The sequence below is a fragment of the Mustela nivalis genome (assembly GCF_964662115.1).
Source record: "Mustela nivalis genome assembly, chromosome: 12".
In the NCBI taxonomy this organism is placed as follows: domain Eukaryota; kingdom Metazoa; phylum Chordata; class Mammalia; order Carnivora; family Mustelidae; genus Mustela; species Mustela nivalis.
In genome coordinates this window covers 26,440,343-26,461,109 of record NC_139031.1, presented here as the reverse complement: position 1 = coordinate 26,461,109, position 20,767 = coordinate 26,440,343, and the positions used below count along the sequence as shown (strand labels likewise).

Below are 20,767 nucleotides of genomic sequence, written 5' to 3'. Positions count from 1 at the left end.
GTTTAATCTTCAGACACCCACTTGTGCCAAAGTCAGCAGCACAGAAAATTCTATTTATCCAAACAGAGGTTCCTGTTTAAAGAACCATCTTTGATCCATTGATTAAGAACTACTTAAGCCCCACATGAACTCCTGTATCTGGCTTACTGAAATGACCAGTAAACTGCAGTATCATTCTGATTTTAGGGAACCTCAACGTTTCTGGAATGCCAAGAGCTCCAGTTTGACCTTGCAATGTGAATGTTCTGTGGCTTCCAGGGAGCTGCTGAGCAGCTGTCACATTTCCCAGCGGAACAGGGTGTAACATTCTTTCTGCTCACCGTGTTTATTTAATGGCACACTCTCTCAGGGCATGCAGTCTGCTGAGAACTTCAGCCATCATCATTCACTGCTCTGTACCCTTTACTACAATCTGTAGTCAAAAAAATTGTTTTTATCCATTTTAATCTCTCCACAATAAAGAAAAACACAGTATTTTAGCCTATTTGGGTCAAATTAATTTTATTATGCTCCATGATGAATTGCCACCAGTGCAACATCCTATCACTATACATTTCAAAAAAATTCACATACTAAACAAAATTTCAGTTGATAAATGGAAACGAATGATTGAAAAGTCTTTATGAATCTCACACATACAATTTGTGGCTAGCTGAAATTGTCTATCACGTAGCATATAAAAAGCCTCATGCTAGTTTGTTAAATGCGAAGGCTATCAGACAATCATTTAGCTGCAGATTATATGGGAGGCTTTCAGACAACGCACAGGTACAGTGCTGCCCACAGTGCAAGGTGGAGGAGGACTGAAACATGCAACCTTTACATCTACAGTGGGTTTAGTCTTCATGCCTGGACTGAACTCCATAGCTGCTGTGTTTCAACCAATAGTAATTTAGACTTTGTGCAATAACAATAACAGAAAGCCTTTTTTTCTTTTCTTCAAGAAGAATAACTCAATTACCTTTGGCAAATTTTGTTTAAAATTGCTTCCAACTCAAAGAATTGATATCCTTTCATTCAGAGCAGCTCCTGATAATACTTATCACACCGAAGTTAGCTGGAAAACCCTGAATTCCTTGGCCAAAAGTTAAGAGATCTTAAGTTGGCATTATCTTAAAGACATTTGTAGGATACTTAAAATGTTTTTGAAAATGTCAAAATGAAAAAAAAGAAGGATGTTTAATATTACTTAAATTTCTATTTACCATTTGCACAAATTCCTAACTCTATTGGTTAATAGCTGTCCAGCCTCATCCACACCAGACTCAGCGTCACTGAGCGCAAGCCACGATAAAAATTAGAGTAAGCAGAAAAAGGTTTCTAGCAGCAGAGGGCACTGTTTTTGCAAGAAACAAAAAGTCTAGACTCTTTCCCTTGTGTTTAAATTACTCTTGCAAGAAAGGTAACATTCTTTGAATAACTTAACTATCTTACTGCACCACTTACTGCTTTCAGCAACAAAACCTTTTAAATTATTTCTTATGATAACTAGATGCATGATCACTAGAGATTATGTGATAAATGGTTAAAATTCAAGCCATATCTTGCAGGTCCAGCCTGTCAAGATCATGCCAATACTAGATTTTGGTCGGTACAATTCTAGAGAGCTTAATTTTTAGTTGGATATTGTGATTATAGTACTGAAATACATTTGGAACTACATTCTGCATATGACTCAATGTGAGAAAAATACGTGTCTGTATTTAAATCAGATCGTTTTTCTACCTAAAATTTAAAGTAGGTAGGTATGATAATTAGCACTATAAATATGAAAACAACCACCTTTAGGCAGATTAGTGTACTGTAGAGAGGCAAGGAAACCCTAATTTTAACACATCATTTAGTATACATAACAAATGTGCAGGTTGCAAAGTTTTATTAAAAAAAAAAAAAAAAGAATCTATCATTCAGTTATGTGGTTCAAGAAATATAACACTGGGGCCACCAATCTTTTAAGAAAAATGTAACCCTTCACCTGACATTTGACAAAAACCTTGAGAAATTATATAAAAAAATTTTAAATAGCATAATTGGTTCAGCATTACAGTGTTTACCTTTGTCAGCTAGATTCAATTTGTATGGTGGATATTTCTGAATACCTCAATCCACACAGAATACACAATAAAAATAATTCCACATCATTTTTAGAAATGTTCTGATTTTTATAGTGCATTTAACCAGATACTGAAGTAACCATAATGTATAGCCTCCTTCAGTTTATGTAGAGTATTACCCCTAAAATCCCCCGAACTGCAAAAACTTAAACAACTGTTTCAGAGTAATACCAAAAATATTTTTTTAAATTTTTGCTAAAAAGAGCCTGCCACATTTGCTATAGCATAAAAATAATCTCAGTCAAGTACAGGTATGCAAGGTCTCCTTGTGATTCCAGCCTCCAAATATCACTTCTGTCCAAGAACAGGCAATATTGTTTTAAGAGGTGTGTTACTAATTTTCCCAACTAGTGTCTCTGTAGTGACATTATGCAGAGCATATTGCTACAACTTGAGAAACTGCATCAGTGTAGTGATGTCTAGAGAACTGTGCAACGTGTCAGCTTCAACATTCATGTAGCATGGTGTTCAAAATGAAGGGGCTAAATAAACTAAGGTCTGTATCACTTAAAAAAGAATGTAGTGCTATACTAGATTTTAATAAGAAAATTTAGGTACAGAAAAAGTAGGGTATGAAAATAGTGTTTTCCTTCTGGCATTATAACTAAATTACATTAAGGTTTTTGTCAGTCTCACATATAATATTTAAACTCCCTTGTTGATGGAATGAAAAATATTCACAAATTAAGTGAGCATCCTGGTGTAAACTTGCACACAGTAACAGGGAGTAGCTTCGTAGAGGATTTTGACAAACCTTTACAGATTAAATGAGGTATTGCACAGATTAATTAAAAAAAAAAGCAAAAAAGGCAACAAAAATATACAGCAAATTGGTAGAACATTTACATGATAATTTTACAGAATCCATAGACAGAAAGTAGTGTTTAGTATTTCACCTTAAAAATATATATATATATATATATAATATATAGATCAGTCTTCCCATTCATCATCATCCTCAAAATCTTCTTCGTCATCTTCATCCTCATCTTCATCTAAAAGAAAATCATCAAGGCAAACATTCAAAATATATGTATAAATAAAATAACATTACATGATTCTTGGATGTCTTCTCAATTACTTAACTTCTGAAACAAAACCATTCGATTCTGGAGAAATCTGGTAACAAAGACAATTTAAAATGAATCCAATAAAATATATCTGAAGAGTATAATGGTCAGTTGAAGATTAGACCAGGAGTCAGAAGACTTGGGGTCTAGTTCCTTAGTATCTATGTAGAGAATTTCAACCAGTGTTTGTTTATATGTAAACCTACATTTGGGTTTGACTCTCAATTTTCACACATCTCAAATCCAAGAGAGGCCTCTTTAATGACTATTTTTAAAGAAAAGTTGTAAAAAAAAATACACCTGATAGATTGTTCTACTACCAATTCCAGGAACAACTCCAGTGATAGGCACTGACACTGACACTGAGGACATTGAGCCACTAAGGAAACCGAGCAGGCAGACCAAATACCTAGCCTCCCTTCCTACCCTCCCATTCTCTTCTGAACCCAAAGACATTGCTCTTTCCAGGTCACCAATGACCTACTGTTCCTAAAGCTAAAGCTCAATTTCCTTTTCTCACTTTTTTGACCAATCACACAGATATAACCCAGATCGTCACTCCATCCTACTTCAAAGGCTTCTGAGATACTGTACTCTCCAGCCTTCAGACCTTATTACACCTTCTCTTCTCTGTTTCCATCCACTTCCTTCATGCCCCCATCCCATTCTGTAACTTTAAATATCCCGCCTACTTTAATGACATGCAAATTTATTAACAGTCCAGACCTCGCCCCTCAACTCCAGGCTCATAACCAAATCCATAACATCTACATTTGAATTTTTAGTAAGTATCTCAAATTTAATATTTACAAAAACCAAACTGCTGATCTTTCCTCTCAAACCTGTTCCTCCTAAATCTTATCCTTCCTACTCTGTTAATGAAAATTTTACCCCTTTCATGCTCAAGTCAAAAATCCTGGGAGTCATCTTTCACTCCTTTCTTTTTTCCAAACCTCACTCCCAATCCATCAGCAAACTCAAGGATCTCCACAGTCAAAATATACCTAGTATCCAACCCCCAGCTCAGTGGTGCTACCAATCTGATTCAAACCTTTGCTATCTCTTGCTTGGATCATTGCCATTCCTCTGCTAAGGGCCTTCCATGGCTTCCCATCATATCCATGGCCTCCAGAGCCTTAACCACTGGCTTCCTACTATCTCTCCTACTTCATTACCTTACTGTTCTTTCCCCTCCCTTCCTTGCCTCACTGGTGTTCTACAACCTCAGGGACTTTGCACTTGCTGTTCTTTCCACCCAAATGAACACATTTTCCCCCATCTTCTATATGGTTTTCTCCCTGAACTCCTTCTGGTCTTTTTTCAAATGTCACCTCAGTTAGGCCTCATCTTATTTCAAAATGAACTTCCCTCCCACATCCTGTAAGTCCTTGTATCTCCCTTTTCTGCTTAATTTTTGTCCTTGGTACATATCACCACTTAACATACTATGTATTTTTCTAACATAGTTTGTTTACTGTTTGTCTTTCACCAGAATGCATGCTCCATGGAGGCAGGGATTTTTTTTTTTTCCACAATAAATATCTGCAGAATGAAACAGCCTATTTTCTCCTTATCACACAGTATGAGAATAAATATGTCTATTTAAGGAAAATAAATATTGGTAATAGATCCGAGATAGCCACATCCTCACAGAGAAACAAAGAGAAGAAAAATGACATTTCTTGAGTACTTACTATGTGCTAGGGTAATCTGCTGGTTAGTTACATACTATTTTATTTATTCTTCATATCGATCATGATTCATGAATTCTCTTCACATAGCAAGTAAGAAAACTGAGGTCCATAGAGAGTAAATAATAGATTCAAAAAGAACAAAAATCTGATTCTGGTACATCATGCCAGGAAGCTTTAGTAAACCTCAAGCATTGTATCAGCAACACCCACTGTTTTTTCTCTTTTGAAAGTAATACCCACTTATATGGTGGCCACTTTTAATAATGGCGTCAGAATAGAGACTAGTTTTTTCACATAAACCTTTCAGGAAATCACAAAAAGGAGGACACAGAAAACTTCAAGATTCTTTAAAAAATCCCAGAAAACCCAATTTCTCAGCCCTGATTCTCACAAATCAGGGAAACCTGAATTTCTCATGTCACAGGAATGTGATCCAGAATCTCAAGGCTCATTTAGAGATTTGCCAGGCATTCTATTAGTATTTTCAGCATAGGAAATCAAATTGCTATTTTTCTGAAGCTGTTCTTCTAATTTACGGTTATGGCTATGGTGTCTTGGAATCCATTAAGCTTCAGACAGACTAGTCACAGTGGCAGTAACTTTTAAATATTGGCCCTAAAATCCACATCAGTGTTACTCAACAGCAGAGGAAAAGCTAGCAAAGACTATCATAAAATCAAAAGAAAATAGAACTTCAAATATTAAAATTAAACATACATATGTACATGTAAATATACCTGAAGAATGAATGGCTTTGCTCCTTTTCTGCATCACCTCCATTAATGCACCCACAATTCCTGAAGTGGGTGCAGGTGTTGGTGGTGTAGACTCTTGGCCATCAGATACCTTGGAAAAGAAAGTCAGCAAAATTTAGAAATAAATTTTTGTCTCCAGAAAGTCTTACTTTTTTAGAATCACTTCCTATTTAAAAAAAAAAAAAAAAAAAAAAGGAAAGGGGAAAAAAACAGAGCACATGAGCCATGAGCCCAGGACAGGTTTAACTAAGAAGTAATGGCTGTCTTAAAATTATTCATATACTCCCTAATGTATAAAGCCATCAACACATTTCCAAACTTGGAATAACAAACCTTTCCCTAAATAATACTTACCCAGGCAGATGGATTACTTATGTCCATTTTCATTCTAGTACACAATACCTTAGCTGATGAAACTTTGAAACTATTATCAAGGAACATTATTTTAACAAAACTTAAGTAATATCCGGATTCCTGGAGGTGTTAGTGAAAAGGACACTTAAGATACATAAAAGCAACTGAGGAGACTTCTGCTCTCCTACAAAAACTCAGCTTTACAAACAAGCTTTATAACTTTACATACTATATATATAATTATACATCATATATAATTTTAACTCAAAATTAACCTTCATTCTTATAGCATATTTCTCTGCAAAGAGATTAGTTAGGTAGCTTTCAAAATGTACCTATCTCACAAGACAACCAACCATCCCTAACTGAAGTACTTCTATCTAGTATAAACTACATTTAAGGGGGGGGGGGGGAATCAACCTCAAGGGGTCTCATTAAAATCTAATTTCTATGCAAAATACTCTGATTTCAACTCTCATTAAAAAAGAGAGAACACAGGAAATCTGTAGAGATTCAGGGGAAAAAATATTTAGAGAGTACCTCCCTAAGTGTGCTTTGGCTAAAATGAGCAGTCATTTATACAAAATACTGATTTTGTTAATTTTGTCTCTGGAATTATATTACCTATGTAAAGGTAGAATATTGGTATAATTAAAAATGAAATCACACAGCTGCTCTATTTCTAAGTCATTTCCCCCCAGAAATTACTTTGTTACGACAAACTTCTTCCTTTGGTCTTAACAACTCGTCTTCTAATACTACTTGTCTTTCCGGACTTACAGATCTTTTTCTTTTAAAAATATTCAAAGTAATTCCCCATAAGATACTGACTCATTCATTGGTATTTAGGTTTTTGGAGACCAGATGTTAACTATTACTGGTACAGAAATACCATAAATGAAAAAGACAACAGAAATAGTTTCAGGGCTTTGAATGTCAGCATAAGGCTCTCAAAAAACTAGCAGCAATAAGGAGAAACAGACTCCCTTTAAGCAATCTAGTAAAACGAGGCAGGAAACACTGAAGGAGCACTGCAGCAGCATGAAACTGCTGTAAACACGTTTTCTAAAGCACTGACTTGGACATGCAGCTGTCTGAGCTACTATGAACACGGAATTCAAAATATATGTTACTTATACCCTTACTGCCAGTTCTTTAAAGTAAATCTGTGATCTTATGTTAGTCATTTTCATCACTGAATAAATGATTTATATAGATTGTTTAAAAAAAAAAAAACAGAGAAATTTCAGCTACAGAAAGGTTTCTTTTCTTCTTTTTTTCCCCACAGGAAGTTTTCTTAAAAAGAAAATAAAATTATGGACTCAAATCACACATATAACATGCTAATAATTCACTGATTTATGCACTCTAGGATAGTACTCTGTAGTTAATTTTTTTTTAAAGTGATTATTTAGGGTAAGGATGGCCTATACTTATAATGGAACACATTTTTCTCTCTAAGAGAAATGCAGAGATCAGTTAACACGGTTTGTTTGGGCAGGGAGAGAGTTGGGATGGGATGAGAAGACGTACTGATGGGGAAAATAAACATGGGATTTAATTCAGCAACTTTTTAAATGAAGAAAAGAGAACACAATTTAATTCATTAAAAATAACACCTTATTAGTATCAGCAACTGAGAAAGAACCAAAAGTTGACTGCGGAAGAGAGAGGAAATATGAAAGAGAAACACAAAGTAAGAGTGGCAGACGTGGGAATGAGTGACACAGAGATGGCACCGATTCTAAGCTACAAGCTTGAAAATGACTCCATTAAAACCTGTTATTCACCTCAGTTGTGGTCATTTTGACACTAATTCTTCCCACTAACAACTGTTTAAAACTCTTTAACTGCTCCTGAGAAACCTTGAGTTTAAGCTAAAAAGGGAGAGGGAGCAGAGACGACTGCTCACAGGTTGATCATGTAGCAAGAAAAAGCTCCAGATACATAGTAAAGATGAGAGTTTTTAAAATATGTGCTATGCCAATGTTTAGATGTTTTCATTCAGTTAGCTGTGTTCTCTATCCATCATTCTCTTCCTAGCCAAAGCTTTGGAGATTTAGAAAGTGACCCTAATTCCCTATGTCACAAAATAATTTTCAATTAAAATCCCCTTCTTTCATCTTTATTTACTGCATAGAAAAATCTACCATCCATTACCCACCTGAAGCCCTACAGAGCAAAGGTTCCCCTTTGGAACTGACAGACTATATCTGCTATCAGAAGGAAGTAAGTAAATGCAAGCAGTTTAGGCTCTAGAAAAGGGGTCAGCAAACTATTGCCCATGGGCCAAATCTAGTGTGTCTTATTTATGTAGAAACTTTTAAACTGAAAAATGAGTTTTACATTTTTAAATGGCTGGAAGAAAATCAAAAGAAAAATATGTGTGACATGTAAGAATTATATGAAAATCAAATTTCAGTGTCCCTCAATAAAGCTTTATAGAACACAATCATGACCATTCAGTTATGCATCATGAGTACTGCTGCTTTTGTGGCGCAACAGTAAAACTGAGTTTTTGGGACAGAGACCACATAGCCTGTGAGCCTAAAATATTTACTATGTGGTCCTTTAAAAGAAAAGAAAAAGTTGCCAACTTCTGCTTCATCCATTAAAGAGATTCCAAAATTATCTATCACCACTATCCAAAATTCTATTAGAACTCTTTCCAATATCGGGCACCTGGGTGGCTCAGTTGGTTAAGTGACTGCCTCCGGCTCAGGTCATGGTTCTGGTGGAGTCCTGGGATCGAGTCCCACATTGGGCTTCCAGCTCCATGGGGAGTCTGCTTCTCCCTCTGACCTTCTCCCCTCTCATGCTCTCTCTCACTCTCTCTCTAAAATAAATAAAATCTTAAAAAAAAAAACCCCAAAAAACCACAAAAAAACTCTTTCCATTTTCTGCAGAGTCAGATTCTCTACTAATGTAAATTTCAGAACACAAGAACTTTAGCATACAGTTTGGTTTTCATAAAGGTAATAGTTTGAACTTACCAAGGTGATTATAAATGGTTAAAAGTAGGGTTACTTCTCCATAGTTTGAAGATTTTTTTTTTTAATTTAAAGTAAATTTTATTCAGAGGTGAAGTCTAGAACAACAGCCAACATGTTGTAATACTCCACTTACATGAAGTTCTAGAAGAGGCAAAACTAATCTACAGTGACACAAATCAGATTAGTGATTTTTCTGAGAGGGGGACTAACTGGAAAGAGGCATGAGGGAACTTTTCTGGAGTGATATTTTGATTACAGAAGTATGGGTTACACTGGGATAGGTATAAATGTGTGTGTTTCACAATATCTAAAAATAACAGAAGAAAAGGGGTTAAAAAGATGAATACCAAGATAAAGTGCAAAAAGTGAAATAAAGACTTTCCAAGTTGTCTTATAAATTACTTTAAAATTCCATTACGACAGATAGTCTAAACCGAAAAGAACGGTTTACTTACAGATTTCAGCTGAATACCCTGTCGTATCTGGTCTAAAAGTGCATCCCTTCCAGAGCAGGATACCGGTCGACTGTTTTGTTCCACTTTTTTGAGCTGAGCACCCTCTCTAATCTGATCTAAAAGAGCGGCTTTGTTTCCAGCAGGAGTTGGGACTTGATGGTCACCATCAGAAGGGAGGCCTGGGGGAGGCGGCGGCCCCGGTGGAGGTGGAGGTGGCGGTGGCGGGGGTGGCGCCGCGGACCCCGCCAACGACAGGGGTGGAGGTGGTGGCGGAGGCCCTGCCGGTGCGGAGGAGGGAAGGGCTGGAGGTGGAGGCGGGTACATCCTATTTGGTGGTGGTGGAGGGACTCCTACACCTGGCCTGGACGGAGGCGGTGGTGGAGGTGCAGCTGTGGGAGCTCTTGATGGCGGCGGCGGAGGAGCGCCTCTCCCCCTGGCAGGAGGGGGCGGAGGTCCTGAGCTATGTGGAGGTGGGGGAGGAGGAGGCGGCCCTCCCCTGGATGGTGGTGGAGGAGGTGGTGCTGAAATAAAAACAGAAGAAAGACAGCATGCTTTTCCCCCACAAACATCATACTGAAAACAAACAAACTTCAACAGAGATTTAAAAGAATGACACGAGAAAACAAAAAGGCCTCATCTTTGTTATTTTATTTTACAAAGGTATGCGGGCACAGATGATATCTTATCGTTCTATTTGGGAACACTGGAGATCACCTTCTTGCTGTTTCTTAAAAGATATTAGCTAAAGCTGGTGAATTTAGTTTTTAGGAATCAGCACCACTTCTGAAGGTAAGGGAATACACACTTTCTTATATAATAACAAAAATATCACAACAGAATTAAACACTTTGGTCAATTAGCATTATTTAACATTTTAATAAAAATTAATGGATACCTTCTCTCTTTAAAGAATTGAGTTTATTTAGTTACTTTATAAAATTAATTTACATTCAGAATTATGTAGCCGGCATAGCATAACCTATCCCCGTTTACCCAAGTTAATCTGAGCTAAACCCAAATTGAATACTTTTTCTTTAAAATTTAAACCTTTGCCACCTTACATTTATATTTTATGTCTTTACTTTCTAAAAAATACAGAATATATTAAAACATGTATGCTATAATATGCAATAATATATGTAATATTCCATATTTCTCTAAGATGGTCAATAATTATAGTGATGGCAGTAAGGGAGGCTTGCTCAGGTGAAATATTCAACTACTTATTCAGAAGACACAACTAACTATTAATAAATTAACTGAGAATTTCTTGGGGTACCTGGGTGGCTCTGTTAAATTAACTGAGAATTTCTACATTCTGAAAAACTGAACTAAAGTTATTAATAAAATATTAAAACTATTTTGGTATTAATGATATTCATTCTTTTTCTACTTAAGTAAAAGTATAAGATATAACAAAGAAACAAATTCAAATTACACATTTATTACATTTCTGAAGGCATGATTTTACCAATAGTATAAACAAATTTACATAATAAAGAACATCACTTCTCCATTCATTTAGAGACTGGAGAGAAAAATTCACTATTTTTAGAAGTAGAGAAATCCTAGAATTCATAAAAACTATTTGTATTTACTGATATAAACTATCTTATTGATGGATAGTTCTACAATCTTATGAAATACTAACGCCAACCCTAACTACAAATAACAACAAGCACCTTTTGATGTTCAACAATACAATGATACCGGGGATAGGGGATAGGGGGGAACCCTCATTTCAGAGGAGATAAAACGGAATCTTCCAATTTGGGATGATCATGGGAAATAGGCTACCATATATAAATATTAAATAAAATATGCAAAAAGACCAATACTCATAGGGTATTATCTCCTTGCATTCAAACTTTTAAAAGTGAAAATATATCTGCAAATGGTAGAGTTACCCCACTTATATGTCAGCTATCACAGAGACTAGAGACAGTAAGTACATCAAATCCTTCCAGCAATTTTAATCACTCTGAGGTTTATATTTCAAAGAGTTATGATTTACTTGTTTGCTGCAAGAGGAAAATATCCACCTCATCCTACTATAAAAAGTACTAGTAAATCATTTCTCATGGTCTCACTGAGCACTCTGAATCCACAATTTTTTATATGTAAAATGATGCACGTCCTCAGTAGAGAGAATAAAAGTTCTTTTAAACTTGGAGGTACGTATCTTTATAGGAGTAATCTATACTCTAGCTATTATTCATTGGAATAGTTAAGTCACTGCCAAGGGGAAAGGGAAGTCTTAATTGATTGTGAGTAAATTATTAACTGCATCCAGTTTGAGTACAGCAGAAGTTCAGTATTTCTATGATCTTGAAAAGTGACTGGAAATGTCTCTATATTTTTATGAGGAAAATCTCTATTACCAACTTTCTATTTTTTTATAGTCCGTATTATTTCTACATAAAAGTAAGTATGTAAAAAACATGCCATATCCCAACGTAAAAATGTGAAAGAATTAAAAAAAAGAGAGGAAAGGGCACATTGGGAGTTAGAATGTTTCCATGCACAAATATGCCTGTTAAGCAGATACCACACACATCAAGAGAAAATCTGATGGTCTAGAGACTTGCAAAACTCAAATACCAGAATCAGAATGACAATAGTTCTTAGAGTTCTAAAAAAGAAATAAAGTCAAAAGTATGACAAAAGTCACAACAAATAAAACTTCTTACTATCAAAGTTTAGTTAAAAAGGAAGAAAAACTGGTATTTACAGAAACTTGTCTTGAGGTTATACTAAAAAAAAGCTCATATATTTAAGAATTATTATTATTGCAGATCAACATTAAGAGTAATAGATAACTAATCTCTAGGTACTTGACATTTATAGGTATTATAAGCAAAAAATATAAAGCAATAGAAATATAACTAATACTTAAAGAAATATAGTATTACAGAATTCAGGAAACATTAAAGAACAGCTCTCATGCATTCTCATCAAAGTAAAGCAACAGAAAAATACTATTTAAGACAAATTTAAATTTATGGGAATAATGACAACTCCCAGAGTAGGTATGTATAGACCTGTGTATTTATATTAAATTATATTAAATTTATGGGAATACTGACAACTCCCAGAGTAGGCATTTATAGAGATGTGTGTGTATTTATATTAAGTACCCCCCTCCCTGACCCAATTCATATATATATATATATATTATATATAATATTGTATATTTTATATAGGTTACTGAAATAACACCAAGTGTGAAAAGCAATCATTAGGAATAAGTATAATAAGCAACAATAAAAACGGTGGTGCTGTGGGTAAGAGGTGTTTTTAAAATATCCACAGAATTTCATTAAAATCATCTAAAGTATAGGTAAAATATAGCTCAGACTCATACAGAAATAAATTAGTTTGAGTAGAGGGCAAATAATCTTACTAATGTTAGATTTGGAAGCAGGATAAATGAACCCTAGCTTCTTTGACAATAAACATATCAAAGCATGCATAATTTAAAGCACTGGGTCAAATGACATCCCACATACATACCACTCCATTGTGGTGGACCTACACAGATTATTGAGTTAATGGCCTTCAAACAATTGCATAGACACACAAAAAATATGTTGGAAATCACAAGTCTACTACTTTTAAAAACCTGATTATATAATTATGAAAAACAAATTTCAAGAGGTTAGATTCAGTAGATTTTATATATATGTTTTTTTAAACAAAATATATTTCTAAGACAACTTCATAAGCTGCTCTAATTTTTTTATACTTTTGAACACATATATGTTCTCCCTGGAAAACATTTCCTTAGTAAGTCATTAGTCTTTTTATTCTTCCTTTGAACAAATTTACCTTCTATAAAATCATTCGTTGGTGTCTAAAAGATTCTACACTGGGCGTTAGGTTCTTGAGTATGACAACAATTTAAACTTGTTCCCAAGCATGTTTTTTAATGCCTGTATATTGTTTTGTTTTAGGTAATTCAACTGAGGAAAGACTTTGCCTAATTTGATGCTTTAAAAGCAGCTAGAATAAAGAGCAATCACAATAAATTTTAAAAACCAAACCCAATCAAATTAATATAGTCAGCTCTTAGTCAAAGGAATTCAGGTGTGAAGGCAGATGCATGGATGGCCCAGTAAATGTCAAGAGTGATTCATAAACTTATAAATTCAGAGAGCTCAGAGAGATGGCAGGCGACATCTGATAGAGTAAAGCCAAAGTGTGTGGTAACAGTGGACCAAAAGAGAGTCAAGGAACATAATACTAGTAAATGTGAATTACTCTGGGAGCATTTAAAAACAAAAACGGTGCTATGCCCAAGATGTTTTTATCAAAAATCCATAGAATCTGGAAATATAATTTTTTCAAAAAACAAATTAGCGGAATAGTTTCATTAAAACTAACACTGTGTTTCTACAATAGCAATTATCTGTTTCCACACTAGACTGTAAGATTTCTGAGGACAGAAACTGCTTATTTACATCTAAATACCCTGAGTGGAAATGAGTGCAGACATGTTTACAAATATATGAATGAATGAAAGACTGAATGAGTATCAGTAGTGAAAAAGATACAGATAAGTCAAATATCAAATTTAAAATGACAGTTAAATTCCTCAGAAGAATGCTTTAACTGGAGTACACAAAAACTAGGAAGAAGCAAGCCCAAATGAATAAGGTGGCAAAGAAGATTTTTAATAAGAAAAACCTTATCAAATTATTAAGTTATATCAAAATAATGCAAAGCAGCCAGGCCAAGCTACTTAATCTATAATTTCAAATATTCTGTTTATGGGAAGTTCATATGAATGTGTATAGCTGTTTCCAGGAAACTGACCTCAAAAGATTCACAAGGAAAAAAAGATCAGAATGCCTGAGAAGAAAAAAAAAAGTTACCTTGCCTTCGTAGTTCATTTTTAACAGCTTCTACACCTCCTGTTTTTTCAATGAAGTCATATATAACTTTTGATGTTTCTCGGTCTTTCAGTTGTGCCTCTGAGATTCCACACATATCGAAAAGATTCTTCAATTCTGGATCCAAATTATTTAGCTATAACATATAAAGTAATTGTTAACTGTAAAATCTATCCCAATTTCTAAAAATAAGCATAATCAAATTCAAATTTAGTTCTCACCTGTGCCCATTATGAAATGAGTTTAAATTTATACACTTTTTAACATGGTTAGATTATTTATAAGCCAATGAAAAACTTTCTTATTTAAAAGAAATAGAGGGGCGCATGGGTGGCTCAGTGGGTTAAGCCGCTGCCTTTGCTCAGGTCATGATCCCAGGGTCCTGGGATCGAGTCCCGCATCGGGCTCTCTGCTCAGCAGGGAGCCTGCTTCCCTCTCTCTCTCTCTCTCTCTTCCTGCCTCTCCATCTACTTGTGATCTCTCTCTGTCAAATAAATAAATAAAATCTTTAAAAATAAATAAATAAAAGAAATAGAAAAGAAAAAAGAATAAAATTTTCTTTTTTTGTTCTCTCTTCAAAAAGACGGCATCTCATTAGAGCTTTACTAACCCATTCATGATTCAGACATCTCCAACCTATTCGCCTATTACTCAATTTAGATATAATCACAAAGAAATGAGGAAATTCTGTCAATTTGAAAATCTGAAGCACCTCCTTATAACCTCAGCGTCCTGGACAGAGCCCAAAACAAGGAAGCGTTCAATAAATGTTGTGGAGTTAACACTGTAGTCAATAACAAAAAAGTTTCTGACCCCAATCATAAATATATCTCTTCAAAATAATTTTTCCAAACCCTGATTATCTGTTAAATGTGAAATACATATTACTTAAGCAACCAAAACAGATAAAATGTTAAAAACACTTATTTTTGCTAGCAGTTTCACTTACTTGCTCATAGGGCTAAAAATAAATAATGACAAAAACGCCAAAAAGAATGGAATGAAAGATCTAGCTAATTTAAAAACTGGATATTCAGAATTTGATTATAATACTTTTCAGTACTATTACTTTCCAGTAATTTGGCATACATTCTCCTAAAAATGATCAGTTAGCAGAAATAATTTTCTTCTCTTGGCTGTCAACACACAAGAATTTTATATTATCGTATATAAGATTTTATTTATATATTTATTTATTTGAGAGAGGCAGAGAGAGAGTGCGCGCTAGCAGGGGAGGAACAGAGGGAGAGGGACAGAAAGAATCTCAAGCAGACTCGAGCATAGCTCTGACGCAGGGTTTAATCTCACAACTCTGAGATCATGTCCTGAGTCGAAATCAAGAGTCAGACTGAACCACCCAGGCACCCCAGTAATACAGTATATCAATTCAAGGAGTATAAAACCTTTGCTTTATAGACATAGCCATAAATAACAGAACAATACTGAGGTTTCCAACCTCAGTGGTGTATGCACATAAACACATTCAAATAAATGCTAGAATTCACAAAAATGAATAATAAAAATCTATACACAGGCCACAGCATTACCACATATTTATTTATTTTATTTTTAAAGATTTTATTTATTTGATAGAGAGAGAGAGAGAGAGAGAGAGAACACAAGCAAGGGAGTGAGAGAGGGAGAAGCAGGGTTCCCGCTGAGCAGGTAGCCCAATGTGGGGCTCGATCCCAGGACCCCAGGATCATGCCCTAAGCTGAAAGCAGACACTTAACCGGCTGAGCCACCCAGGTGCCCCGCATTACCACATATTTACAGCAATAATATTTATGGCTTGAAAAGACACTTACATCAAAGCCAGTATTCGGATCCCAACCAACATGTCCAATGTGCCTAAAGAAGTAGACCAAAAATATGTATAAATAAAAAACAGAAAATACATAAACAGCATTTAAAACATAAAATGCATGAAATCCAATCCAACCAATAAATTTTGGGCCTGAGCTAATAATTCTCACAGACATACCCATATTCAGGGAAAAACTGTGTGAGGGGTCAAGAGGCCAGGACTGGCCTCAGTTAAACTGAGTTTTAATATTTTTGCATAATCTTTCTGAGTATCCATTTCCTCAACTGTCAAACTAGCAGAAGAATACAAGCATTTTATATATATATATATATATACATATATATATATATATGAATTTTGCAATGAGCTAATGAAATGATGCATATGTATATGAAAATGCTTAAAATATGTCAAATAAATACCAAAGGTTTGATGCCTACTATAGACTAAATGTTTGTGTCCCCCTAAAATTCCTATGTTGAGACCTAATACCAGGTATGATGATAATATCTGGAGGTAAGGATTTGGGGAGGTGATTAGGTTTTGAGGGTAGATCCCTCAAAAACAGGATTAGTACCCTTAAAACAAAGGCCCCAGAGAGTTCTCTTGCCGTCTTCCAACATGTAGAAGCTGTCTAGCTAGAAGACAGCTGTTAACCAGGTAGTAGAACCTCACCAGACACCAAATTTTGCCTGCTTCTTCCCAATCTCCAGAACTGTAGAAATAAATCTCTGTTGTTTAAAAGCCACTCAGTCTATAGTATTCCTGTTATAGTAGCCCAAATTGGATAAGACCGTGCCTCTAGGCAATTTCCAAATACCATTTATAGGGAAAAAGTGAGAAATCATCTCCAACAATTAAAGAAACAACTTAATCTAGTTTTTCTTTCCTGATGAATAGAAAGGTAAATAAACTGTAAGATTCACAGAAAGTCTACTGAGCAATAGCCTTAAATACACACACACATACACAAACAATTCCAACAAAATCTATAGAGAAAAAAGTATGCAAATGATAAATGTAGAAGAAAACAAAATTTCCTAACAAGGTAAAAATCAGGAGCAGGAGTAAGTTAATTGAAAGATAAGAAAAACAAAAGAACTCTTACTGGAAATTGCTTGGTGTTCCGATATCTGCCTTGGTTAATCTCTTCTTTTTAGCTTTTCCTTTTTTCTTTTCTTTGGTATGGGAGATGTTGTTGACCTGTGGACCATAAAATCTATTGGTTGTGATTTCCGGATTTTTTATATCAACTGTTGCCATGGGTAGATTAGGACCTGTAAAACAATATGAAAGGGATATAATTTAAGATAACAATTATTACATTCATAATTTGTAATTTAAATATCTTTCTCTGAAGTAGGACCGTTTCACTAATATAAATTATTTAAATTTTAAAGTTGCATGTTAATTTTTTATAAATAATGGATAAAGTACTACCGAAATTTCAAAAGCATATAATAAATTCTTAAGCACATAAGCATAGATGTTACTTCAAAGAGAATTTGTATTTTTATAACATTAAATCTCATGAAAAAAAAATTCTCAGTAAAATTTAAATTTAATTGGTCTAATCCCTTAAATTTTGATTGTAATAGCCTCACACACACAACCCATTACTTGTGGCAAAGTGCTATATATGGCATAATAAGAATAATAAAAATTAGAAAGAGCATACACTTAAAAAAAAAATCTGACAAAAATCTAGTCTTACTTCTTTGTTTCAACTTTATTAGTCTATGAGGGGAAAAAAGTACTTATACAATTATTACTATTATTATTTTCAAAATATCGTATGTAGGTCCAATAACGTTTTCTCTATTGGTATACATACACTTTGACTACTGGAAGTACAGGGCTCAAAAATGAGATGGAAAAATTCTCAAAACATTCATCTTCCACAATAATCAACAGTGAAACTATCTCTGACATCTTCAGATATTATCAACACACCTTTAGGAGTGACCTTAAATATAATATACAAAACCTGTTTTTTATAATTCACAAAAATATTCTTGGCTTTAAAAGCACGAGTCTAAATGAAATGTATTCAATTTAAAAATGCCTTATAAATTTAACTAAATGGCATCACCTGTTCCTTAGAGAGTCCATTTTAATATAGGGTTCTCTGACAAAACCTCTTATTAGACTAAATTCCTATGAGATAAGTACATTAATGACAACTTTCAAATGCTGTATAAAATGGAACCACTACGGCCCAGAGAAACAGTTAACATAGCAGGCCCAAGTCTGTCATCCTTAGAAAGGGCTGCTTGTAAGGTTAGCTCTGAGCTGGCATCTGGAAATGGGGATTCCAAGAGGGTTTTTATCATTCCCTGATAAGATGGGCCCATTGTGCCTCAACTATTTGTGCTAACAACGTGCTTATGCTAAACACCTGCTTTCCTTCTGGGAGTCTAGTACCTTGGTATGTGCTAGACATAGGAGGCCTTATGTGAGTAGCCCCCGATAAACTCTGGGCACTGAGTGCCTAGTGAGTTTCTCCTTTAGACATTTACCATGTGTTGTAACAACATATCAAAGGAAGTATGTGCATTCCCTTTGACTCCAATGGGAGAAGACTATGGCAAAGTTATATGTAATTTCCCTCAGACCTAACCCCTTATGTCTCTCCCTTTGATTTTGCTTTATATCTTTCCACTGTCATAAATCTTTGCCATGAATACCCCAATACAATGGAATACAGAAATCCCAAGAAATTACAGGCTAAAGTAAATTAGGTGATAAATAAATGTCAATTTGACTGTATTTCTTCAATTGCACTAAAACCTCAAATGTAGCCTATTGATTAAAGTTACCTGAAAGAACAATGTTTATCTAAATGGATAAATTATATATATCCCATGTTCTCTCTTTCAACTCTACTATTCAAGATGAAATAGAGCTAAAATAATTTACAAAAGCCATCTAACACCTTATCGGATGAGTAAACAATTTGGAAAGATTTGTATTTTTAGTATCACCAAAATTCAGCTCTTTTCTCTTCATAATCAAAGTCTACTTACATGTAAGCATCTAAAAGTTCTATTTGTATTTCATATAAAATTTTTTCATATAAATTTCTAAAGGAAGTTGCTCACATTGGCAAGAAATAAAGAAATTGTTATCTGAAAAAAATGGAACCTAGTGAATAATATGGGTAAGACCATTAAAACAAGCTGATTCAGTGTCAAGGAATAATAAAAATAACAGGATTGAAAATTAAAGGTTAGTTATGCAATACAGAAGGCTGATGAAATAGTAGATAAAGACTAGGATTTTCAAATTTGTTCACATATCAGATTTCAGTGTTTACTGCAGTTTCACAAAGTAAAGGACTTATTGAGAATACCCGGGATCCAAGTGTTAGAGGGTCAAATCTGTGTTATACTCAAAAGGTTTATCTACTGATCTGTTTCTCCTTCTCATCCTTCCTTTTCTGCCTTCCCTCTTTTATTTATAACTTTAAAAATCAGTATCAGCTACACCATCCATGGTAAGATGCCACAAATCACTACTTACTCTTTTCTTTATACTTAATATAATTTAAGGATTAACTTAGACTGATTTAGGAGTATCAGAATGAGACACTCTCCTTGTACCTTACCACCCCTCCTGAAATAGATGTTCAAAGAGCAACTATAAAGGAGCAATCAGATTCACCATAAAAAAAAAAAAAAGAAAAAACCAAACTATTAGTTTTTAGAAAAAAAAAATATTCTGCTGCTTTAGGTTATATGAAAGTTATTATTATACCATGGATATTTTAAATGGTAATAGAGTTGGGTAAAGTGAAGAAGCTTAATAGTTTTCATTATCCAAGTTAACAAATTCTTTCCTGGGAAATTTCATAAAGTTAAGATTCTTATAAGCCTGATCCATATCTCACTAAAGAAAATAATTCAGCCATCTCTGAAAAAAGTTTAAGAATAAAGAAGACAGGAACAAAATACAAGGGGTATGTGGAATGAATAGCAAAGTTTAATTCAGACTGTAGTCAGATTGGGTTTCCCCTCCTCCTTCTACCCCAAGAGGAAGTATGGATATACTGTTACTGCCAAGCAGTTTATAAAGCCTTTGAATTAGCTATTTAGTGTAATTACACATGATTTTTTTTAGTACTGGTTAAAACATTATTTAGTTAAGTTTATACAGGAAAATTCAAATTATAGAGACAAACAGAAAATTAGTATTAGCTACGTTAGCTGGGAAATTATAGAGAGTTTTTCCACACTTTTCATCTTATAGATGAAAACTAAGGATGAGAAGTGTCAGGTGACCTGTCTAAAGTCACAGAATTAGGGACAAAAAGCAAAGGTGAACTCTGCTTTCTTGATTCCTAATCCAATAACTACTACTGTACTTTTACACTAATGTCAAACCACAAGGTGACTGATAATGCTAACTTTACCAATGTTGTCATATATTATTTCCTTACCAATTAGTTCTCTCAATTTATATAGTTTAACAGTTTATCATTCAATAAATATTTACTAGTAACTTTTAAAATTTAGGAAAAAAAATTCCTACATAATCATGAGATTAGGTACTTGGTTATCTCTGTTGATAATAGTCATTTACTTTAGAGTTTGAAGGTGTTTGGAAATTAGTTTAAAATGATGTTGTAAAGCCC

General features: G+C 34.4%; 1 protein-coding gene across 1 annotated transcript in view; it reads right to left on the bottom strand.

The window, feature by feature from the left end:
• Positions 1-484: 484 nt before the first annotated feature.
• The window catches only part of WASL (WASP like actin nucleation promoting factor), a 73,104-nt gene continuing 52,821 nt past the window's right edge, over positions 485-20,767 (bottom strand). The window contains exons 6-11 of the mRNA XM_082692254.1: positions 17,243-17,411; positions 16,136-16,178; positions 14,310-14,463; positions 9,436-9,956; positions 5,616-5,724; positions 485-3,109 (exon numbers count right to left, since the gene is read on the bottom strand). Of these exons, the coding sequence (XP_082548380.1) occupies positions 3,048-3,109; positions 5,616-5,724; positions 9,436-9,956; positions 14,310-14,463; positions 16,136-16,178; positions 17,243-17,411 (1,058 nt within the window). The 3' untranslated portion in view covers positions 485-3,047. The remainder of the gene's footprint in view (positions 3,110-5,615; positions 5,725-9,435; positions 9,957-14,309; positions 14,464-16,135; positions 16,179-17,242; positions 17,412-20,767) is intronic.